Source organism: Terrapene carolina, unplaced genomic scaffold (genome assembly GCF_002925995.2).
Source record: "Terrapene carolina triunguis isolate 2854851 unplaced genomic scaffold, T_m_triunguis-2.0 Scaffold310, whole genome shotgun sequence".
NCBI classification, from domain to species: domain Eukaryota; kingdom Metazoa; phylum Chordata; order Testudines; family Emydidae; genus Terrapene; species Terrapene triunguis.
In genome coordinates this window covers 3,793,222-3,803,035 of record NW_020664661.1, presented here as the reverse complement: position 1 = coordinate 3,803,035, position 9,814 = coordinate 3,793,222, and the positions used below count along the sequence as shown (strand labels likewise).

At 45.3% G+C, this 9,814-nt stretch overlaps 1 protein-coding gene across 1 annotated transcript in view; it reads right to left on the bottom strand.

Annotated features, from left to right (window-relative positions):
• Positions 1-8,951, bottom strand: part of HIF1AN (hypoxia inducible factor 1 subunit alpha inhibitor) — a 13,061-nt gene extending 4,110 nt beyond the window's left edge. The window contains exons 1-7 of the mRNA XM_026657768.1: positions 8,871-8,951; positions 6,389-6,639; positions 4,665-4,813; positions 3,489-3,634; positions 1,467-1,573; positions 961-1,024; positions 419-529 (exon numbers count right to left, since the gene is read on the bottom strand). Of these exons, the coding sequence (XP_026513553.1) occupies positions 419-529; positions 961-1,024; positions 1,467-1,573; positions 3,489-3,634; positions 4,665-4,813; positions 6,389-6,639; positions 8,871-8,951 (909 nt within the window). The remainder of the gene's footprint in view (positions 1-418; positions 530-960; positions 1,025-1,466; positions 1,574-3,488; positions 3,635-4,664; positions 4,814-6,388; positions 6,640-8,870) is intronic.
• Positions 8,952-9,814: the final 863 nt, after the last annotated feature.

Sequence of the window (9,814 nt, the reverse complement as noted above, 5' to 3'; positions counted from 1 at the left end):
GGGGGGGGGGGGGGGGGGGAGTGTATCTCACTAAAAAACTGATTATGGAGCATTTATCACTCTCCCTGCTCCTGAAATATCACACTTAATGTTGTCATTAGTCCCTCTGACCAGCATGCTTTTCTGCCAGCATCCACAACCAAATAGTCTCTGCGCCCCATAGTCTGCGCTATTTCCCAATTTTTACACTATGCCACGGGGTTGTACTCATCAGCCCAAGCACTGTAATTTGAGGATGTCAGCCTTTTGTGGCCCCAAGGACTATAAGGGTAGAAGATGAAGAATTGCCACTAGTGCTGTGTCACCCATCCCCATTAATATCACAGGCAGCCTCAGATGGTTTGCTGGGATCCAGAGTTCTGCAGTCCACACTTGGACATTTCAATGGCGGTGACAGCATCTCTAGCTTTTACTTTACCTCTTGTGGGTTTCCCAGGGCCTCTCCCAGCATCTTCTCAATGTTCCTCATTATCGCCACTTTCTGATGAGCCTTTAAGGGATACTCAATTCTCTTTGGGGTGGGCGCACCCTGAAAGTAAAAAGAAAGAACACCTCATTGTATCCTTCCTGAAATGCCTCAGCCTTACCCCAATCTTAGCAAACAATGCAACTCACACCCAAGCACCCTGGCTATTCAACTGCAATACCCCCATGCCCCAGGGGAAGAAACCAGCTTTTTGCTAGTGACAAGTCCTTATATACAAGATTAAGAACAGGTTAGAAGAATACACGTCAGGGACAGTCCAATCTAGGCATACTTAATCCTGCCTCAGCACAGGGGGGTGGACTAGATAACCCCTTGAGGTCCCCTCCAGCCCTACATGTCTATGATTCAGGCAGTAAAGTTCTCCATGCTTGGCAAAGTCTGACATCCTGTCTTCATGCTGGGGTGCCACCGAGACAGTGGGAATCCTACTGAATAATGGGCTATCACAGGAGTGCAGATGGACATGTGCTTACCTTGTACCAGAAGTTCACAGTGATGGTGGTTCCCCCATTCAGCAGAGACTCAATGTGATGCCACCTGCATGGAAACCATACAAAATGGGAGAGTTACTATAAAAAAAAAAGTTACACAGACAGACCTGTTGGATGCAGGCCAGAGTGCAGGAGAGGCACCTTGGCATGTCACTCAGTCACCAGCACAATCCCTTGAACAACTCCCCTTAGTTATTTAAATGTGTATTGCTAGAGCACAACTCACTGTAGTATGCGAATGCCTCATGCACATTAACAGATTTATCCTCAACATTCAGAGGTAGCAAATATTATTACTCCCATTTCACAAATGGGAAACTGAGGCACGGAGTGGTTAAGACTTGTCCAAGATCTCACTACAATTCTGTAGCTTGGCCAGAAATAGGAACGGAGATCTCCTGAATCCCAGTGCAGTGCTTTAACTAAAAGACCACCCTTTCTGTCTAAATCCCTTCCCCACTTCTCCCAGCTCATTGGATCCTCCTTACCAGTACATAGGGATGTAGAGCACATCACCCGGGCCTACCACTGTCTCATAGCCAACCACGTTCTGGAAATTGGGAAACTTCTCATAGTCAGGATTGTCAAAGTCCACCTAGCAGATCAAGAGAGACAAGAATACAGCACTGATCAGCCAGAGGCCGGAAATTCAAGAGTGCACTCTGCTCCGACAGCAGCCTCTATTGCAGATCAGTCCTGTGCAGCAGCTACATTCCTATACAGCGTACCAGTCACACACACTTCCAATTCCTGCAGCACAGCCCAAGGCACATCTGCATCAAGTAGCTCTCTTGGAATATAACAAGGAGTCTGGTGCCACCTTAAGACTAACAGATAACGGTTAGTCTTTAAGGTGCCACCGGACTCCTTGTTGTTTTTGTGGATACAGACTAATACGGCTACCCTCTGATCTCTTGGAATGTGTGTCTTGTTAAATCATTAAAAGAAAGAGGGGAGGAGGGAAAGGTACAAGAGAGGAAGCAATGTCCCTGCTATTTCCCTTCAGTAGGAAATGCTTATGACTGAAAGAAAAACTTCTTTGGACCAAAGCAAACAAAATAATAATACTGGTACCATTCCAGAAGAGTTATGTTCTGTGGCTGATAAATGCATCACTCAAACAACCAAAGCACAGTGAACAACACTTGGCATTTCTACAGCATCTCAAGGTACCGCCAACATTCAGCTTCGTAACACCAGTGTGCTAGACAGAAGCTGGGGAAACTGAGGCACTGAGACTGACGTGCCCTACTCAGAACTAGAGCTCTGTCGGCTCCAACCACTAAAACATATGGCCTCACAGTGACACTAAAGAAGTCTAATTCATAACTCTGATGCACAACAGAGGCCCATTTTCCAACAACACATATTGATACCAAAGGTAACAACTAGTGTGGGTACTCTAATGGCTCAGCACCAGGACAGGGGCTGGTACACTTTACTGATACTGGCATATCCCCCATGGAGCTAGTGATTTTTATGCATGTGCTTTTTTGGTGTGTAGTAGGGAATACAGTAACTCCTTGCTTAACACTGTAGTTATGTTCCTGAAAAATGCGACTTTAAGCGAAATGATGTTAAGCGAATCCAATTTCCCCATAAGAATTAATGTAAATATGGGGGGGTTAGGTTCCAGGGAAATTTTTTTCACCAGACAAAAAACTATATATTATATAGATATTCACACAGTACACGTTTTAAACAAACAATTTAATACTGTTCACAACTATGATGATTGTGAAGCTTGGTTGAGATGGTGAAGTTAGAGGGTGTAAGAGGAAGGGATATTTCCCAGGGAATGCCTTGCTGCTAAATGATGAACTAGCACTCGGCTGAGCCCTCAAGGGATAACACATTGTTGTTAACATAGCCTCTCATCAAGGCAGCATGAACAGGAGGGAGGGGAGACAGCATAGCAGACAGACACACACCTTGTGTGTGGGAGAGAGAGAGAGAGAGAGAGAGAGATGAACACTGCCCCTTTAAGTAAGCTGACCCACTCTTAAATGCATTGTCTTTTTAAGTGGATCAGGAAGTTGAGACACCAAGCTCTCTCTGTCTCTCTCCGTCTGTGTCCCCTCCCTGCTCTATATGGAGAAGGGGTAAGCGGGGTACAGGGGGCAGGGGGACAGCCTGACATTAGCCGCCCCCGCCCTTCACAGCAAGCAGGAGTCTCTGGGAGCAGCTCCAAGACATAGGGCAGGAGCAGCACATGGCAGTGGGAGGAGGGACAGCTGAACTGCCGATTGCTAGCCTGCTGGGCGGCTGCAGCACAGGGGACTTAGGGGAGCGGGGAGCTGATGCGGGGCTGCCAGTCTACCCTGGTTACAAGCCCCCACCAGCTAGCTGCAACGGGCTGCTCTTCCTGCAAGCAGTGGACAAAGCAGGGAGCATTGTACAAGTTTAAACGAGCATGTTCCCTAATTGATCAGCAACGTAACAAAGTTAACTGGGACGACTTTAAGTGAAGAGTTACTGTAAATCCAGTTTACTATAAATCTTATTCTCACCTGGCTCTGCCTGTCACATGGATGGTGCACAGGGTAAGGGTAGAGGCATTCAAACTGATCTGGAGGGAACAGGATACACCGCTTGTAGCCCTTAATCTGAGCAAAGAAGTTCTGCTGCTCATCATAGTGAGCTGGTGTCACATTCCCTGCACAAAGAAAGAGACTGATAATCTCTCACATATACTTTAAAGGCTCGGGCAAAGGAACAGGTTATAGGCCTCACTGGGGCAACAACAAACTGCCATACATGTCTACAGAACTATATGGAGGAAAGGATCCTAAAGCACTTTACAAACCAGGCATTACAGTAGGGCTAGCAACTGCTAGAGTTAAAGTTACAGAATGGTTTCCATTTTAACCCCCATTCTCAGTTGCTCCCAACTCTCACTTTTCAGGATGAGTTTTTCCAAGTTGGTCTCAGACTGAAGGTAACATTTATGGAAAGTTTTAAGAAAACCTGCTCAGCTGTTTGAGTACAAGAGTGGGAAAGAACTTGTTTTAAGAAAACCCAATAATTTAAGAACCTTGATGTCTGGAGGAAGTAAGATGAAAACATGGCATAGAAACAGCCCTCTCTAAAAAGGCTGTTTCTATGGGAGGGGAAGATAGTGGTACATTTGCATGCTTTGCTCACAAATTTCTTTCCACTACCATGAGATGCCAAATGAGAGTTCCCGCACAGCAGGTCTTCATAACATGACTGTCCCTCCCCTTTCTCTGATAACTATCTCACTGCTGGTCAAAGTAACAAGACTCATTCTTTCGGTTAGACTTCAGAGTCAACTAGCCCTTAAAACAAACCCTGGACACCACTCTGAGATATTGCTTCTGTAAAGTGCTCAAGTAAGAAACAGGGGTGGCTACGTCAACTATTAGTTCAAAACACACTGCACAACTCTTGGCTGTATCAGAGTTGACACTTCAGGGAGTAATTAGACACATAGAAATTTATCTTCCAGCAACCACAAGCAGAGGGATACTCTCCTGACCCTCTCTCCACATAAGACAAATTATAGATTGTGTGTACAAGGAGTCCCCCTTAAAGCTACCTGCGCTGCTTCAGAGACACTCTGCAAACAAGTGGTAAGTTCAGCTGAAAGTGACCCCAAGAGTTGAAATTCACCAGAATTAGCCAAGCCTCCCTCAATCCCTTCAGAATCAACACTGGTTGCTTACCTTCCATGCCGATAAGCAGCAAGTTGGAAGTCAGTTGCCCCCAGCCACGCTTCCCTTGCTGCTTGTTAATCCAGTTCCAGTTAAAGCCCAGGAAATCCACCACAATCTTCCTTCCAACCGTGTCATTCAGAGTCTGCTGCAGATACAACCTGTATTTCCCAGGGGAAAAATTAGTGTTAAGCATACATGTGGATACACAGGCATCTTCTCATCCACCCTTACAGAGATGTCTTTCCCTGTCTTCCCCCCACACACATACACACACTCTCCACACTAACAGCATGGATTTCATGTATGTGGAACATGTGAAGAGAAGACCAATATCACAAGTTAACCTCAGAAACTGCCTGGAGAATTACATGTCCCACTCAGCTCTCTGTGCAGAAGAGGGAGCTCTAGTTCTTTCAGAAATTCTACTCTGTCACCAACAACAGTGGCAAGGAAAACTACAAGAAATGTAGGTGTCTGTGGAAAGGAAAAAAGTTCCAAAAACCTGAGGGATCAAACTTCACCTGCAGAATTTCCCACCATAGGAGGAAATTAAATCTAATTTAGGTCAAACAGTAATCGGTTGAGTAAGGATTTTGGTATGAGTGGGGCTTTGGAGCAATCCAAAACAAAATTCTGAGATCTCAGAGGAATGGCTAGAAGAAACACTAACCAGCAAGTGCAGCAGGAGAAGGAAGCTTAAATCCCAATCTATCATCAAGCAAGCGACTGTACAATCAAGCAAAGTTAATCAATATCCCTCAAATTTACTCTTCCACTTACTTTCAGTCACTAACCACCAGAGGGGCCTCTCTGATTAAGAGTTTCTGTGGGAGAATGTCTGTGACGGAATATAGCACATCAACCTCAGATCTCAGCTGGTCAGACACCAAGGTGCCTTTAGTTGTAGGGGACCAAACTATCAGAGCCTCTGTCACTGGAATCTCAGCAGTGCATGCATTAGACACCCTATACCCATATTCACCAGCAAAGCTGCTTAAGTTCTGTGATAGGTTTTTCCCTTTCAGATGGTATGCCAGAACCTGAGGGGGAACTGAATGGCTCTGAAAACTGGTAATGGGATACAGAGCCATTGGGTAGTATATAGCTGGTTCAAACTCGGCCAAGGTTAATAGCATCCAGAAGTTGTTACCATCCAGTGACTGCTTGGTGGCCTGTTGAAAGCAGCTGCTGGGATAAGTCTAGTTGCTAGTGGATAAGCATCCACATAAATATTGCCAGCACAACTGCCACTAATTTGCATCATTGCTAGCAGTCTCAGAAGAGAGGCCATGCAATATACAATAGAGACTGAACACCATTCCCATCTGCCAAGTCAGAGCTGGCATACATTGGTGGGGCAGCATGGGAAAAGTTGGATTGCCAGTGGGTGACTTTTCTAGGGATCATGGCCTTTAGCCTTCAGTGCTGCCAAGCAAAGCATCTTTCACCAGCACTTTATTCCCGCCAAAGAATGTGAAAGTCCAATCAGGCAAACACTGAAAAATTCTGTGATAAGTGTTTCAAAGATGTCTGTCTACATTTAACAAGTGGATGACCAACCCTAGCACACCTGAGACCACCCTCCTCCAACACTGAATCTGAGGAGGAGAAATCATTGTGAAGATGAAAAAAAGCAGGTCCAAATGCGCTCTCAAATCATTTTCAATGCCTAAACCTCAACCTATCACCCAATTAAACCTGTACAACTGGAGAGCTTTCCAAGTATCACCTACCTCTCACCACTCCCTTGCTGCTGTATTTCCTGGAGTCTCTCCACAAACTCACTAAACTTCATCTCTTCCCTGTTCGACTTGGGCTTGAAGTTCTTGAAATTGGCCATTTTCTTCTCATCATAGTACAAAAACTTGTATGTGCTGGCGCTATACACTGAGAAGTCCCCATTGCCAATGTTCTCCTGGAGGTAGTCCAGGTTCCACTTCAGGGCGGGATACACCAAGTTTGTATCTGTCAGGACCACTGGCTCCTAGATAGCAAAAGAAAGCACATTGGTTCAAGGATTTCTGGAGAAACTGGGAGATAAATAACTCATTATCACAACCATACAGTTTCCCTTCTGAAGCAGTAGGAAGGGGAAGGAGGAAAATCAGGCAACAGGGTCTGGGAAGAAGGAGGAAGAAAGTCCCAAATAAACAGACTCCCAAAAATACAAAAAAAATTAGGAACTAGCCACCACTTTCTAATGACATGCTCACAAAGGAATGCCAGATGCCACTAATCAACTCTATAAACAAGCCATAGAAGCATGTCAGGGAAGGATACAGAAATTACAGTATTTGGTTATACCACACGGTCTTTCTAGTCCAATATTCTGACTTGGACAGCAGCTAGTACTAAGGATAAGACACCCCCATAATACACAGAGTATGAGATAGGATATGAATACTCCACACCACCTTATAGTGGTCTTGGGTTTGATTCCTGGACTGGTGGGTCTAGGAATGATGCTGAAGAAGAGTGCTCTGTTCCAGGAAAGTAGGTAGAAATATTTATATTGATCCTTAGAAGCTCCCTTGGTAAGTTAAGGAGCAGTGCTGAAATCTGAAAGGAACCAGTCTCTGTCTCATCCTCCTCCAACAGAAAGATCAGGCTGAGGCACAGGCAAACAGATAGCAGAGATTATCCCATTTCCTAGATGGACACAGGTGTAGTCAGAATCCTCCCTAGAGGGAAATTCCATCTATCTCCCCTACACCATAAACAGTTACTTGAAGACACCCCAGCCTTTTCCATACTTCTTTCCACACATACTCCCCAAACTTCCTAAGAACCACGCCATGTTTCTAAGGGCTAGTCTACACTAGAAGCGCTACATCGGCGCAGCTGCACCACTGTAGCGCGTCTGGTGAAGACACTCTCCCATCAGCATAACAACGCCACCTCCGCAAGAGGCCATAGCTATGTCGGCGGGAGAACATCTTCATCAACAAAGCTCTGTCCACACCGGTGCTTAGATAGGTATAACGTACGTCACTCGGGGGGAGGGGGAGGTGGCTTTTTCAGACTCTGAGCGACATAAGTTACATCAACATAAGCGGTAGTGTAGACGACCCCTGAAACTTGCATGCTCACTTCCCTTCTTATGGATTTGCTTCCATGAAACCACATGTACCTCACTCATTTCATAGACATTAAAGATGGGGAAGCCTTACTAAATCCCATCTACTTTGAACCATGACAACGAGTATAGGATTGGTCCCTACAGTACTGTCTTCAAATTGGTGACAACACCCAAATTTGGCATCAAAGTCCAAGTTTGTAAAAACATTACTTTACAAAATAAAGTTTTCATGATTTACATTCCAGAACAAAGATCTAACTTTCCCTGAAGCTTTCGCAACTGAAACAGGGCAGCAACTGACAGAAAAGCTGACTATAATCAAAACGGGAAAACAAACATTAATTTTTCAGTGTCCAAATTGAGAAAAAAGGGAAACAGCCAATGTGAGAAGTAAATGATAATTTAGTTACTTTCAATATTAATGTTGCTGCTTACAACACAAGAAATTAAAGCACTGCTTACAGTGTATGATCTTGTACATAGCAATGACTCAAGTGGCTTCTCTTGGGAGGTGATCCCACAGCCCAATTCTCTCTCCTTCAGAAAGCTTTCCCCATACCTAACCTACATTTCCTCTCTAATCTTCTCTCCTTTACTCCTAGTTCTATCACATATATCACCTTCAGAAATACCACTCTCTTGCTAGGTGCTCACAGCCTTTGGAGACTTCCCCCGTGAGCCCTTTAACCACAGCACATAGATCCCTGGGCTGCTAAACCCATCCAGAGTGAGGCAGTGGGTGCTCACACCTGCTCACCAGAAACCCCCAGTGCACATGATCTCCCCACACAAACACATACTCCTTGTCAAATACACATCACCCCCCCCCCCCAATCACCCCAGCCTCCCATCCATCATCCCCAGGGCCTTGTCCCCACACACCCTCAGCACCACCTAGTGACCCCCCCCTTGCACTCTGTACCTCAAAGTAGCACCCTTAACCCCCATATTCAGCATTGTCATATAATTATTATATGTTTTGTACAAAGTATGCCTTGTGAGGTATCATTTTGAAAGGCTTGATCTGTTGAACATTAACATTCTGTTGGATTATATGTACTATCATTGTATGTGAGGTTATGAAGTTTTGCTCTGTGTGTGTTACTGAAATATGTTGTGAGATTGGGAAGACCCACAGCCAGCTTTTTAGATACAACAATGGAGTAGCCAGAAGTGTCGATGGCCCAAAGAAGAGAATCCACTTTCCCAACAACCATCTCAGAGAAACCACATATACAATGGAGACTGCTTGACCCATATCATAGCAAAAGATCTTTCCAGCAAGCTTGAAGAAACTATAAAAGAGGGGAAGTGACATCATCATTTGGCCTCACTCCCCCCACAACTCAACACCTGCAAAAAACGTCTAGAAGACAAAGATTTTGAACTGGGGAGGGTGGTCCTGGGCTGGAGGCTCCAGCCCCAGAACACCCACAGGACAAAAATAGTGGGAGCTCAGCACCCACCGGCAGCCCCACTGAGCAGCTCCTCCCCCTCTCTCACAGCACCTCCTGCTCATGGTAATCAGCTGTTCAGCGGCATGCAGGAGAGGAAGGAGGAGGAGGGTGCGCTTGGGGTAGGGGGCGGAATGGGGCAAGAAGAGGCAGGATAGGGTAGAGAAGGGGCAGGAAGAGGTGGGGTGGGAGCTTGGGGTAAGGGGTGGAGTGGGAGCAGGGCCTGAGGCATAGTGTGTGTGTTTGTTTTCAACAGACACACACACACACACACAGAGGCAAATGGCAAATCACAAAGTTGGCAACTCTGGCTGGAGAAGAGTCCCAGGCTGTGAACTGAGGAACTACACTATCTGCCAGGGCGAGACGCTGCTTGATTCAAATCCTGTTTAGTTTATAGAACTTAGACTGCAAATTTATTTAATTTTTTAGGTGACCAACTTTGATCTCTATGCTAGCTATTTATAATAACTTAAAATCTATATTTCTATAATAAATCTGTCATATTTTACCTAAAACAGTGTGTTTTGGTTGAAGCACTTGGTAAATCTCTGCTCAGTTTACAAATGCTAGTGTGTGCCCTCTCCACATGGAGGGAGGGACGAACTGGGTAATGAAGTTATACC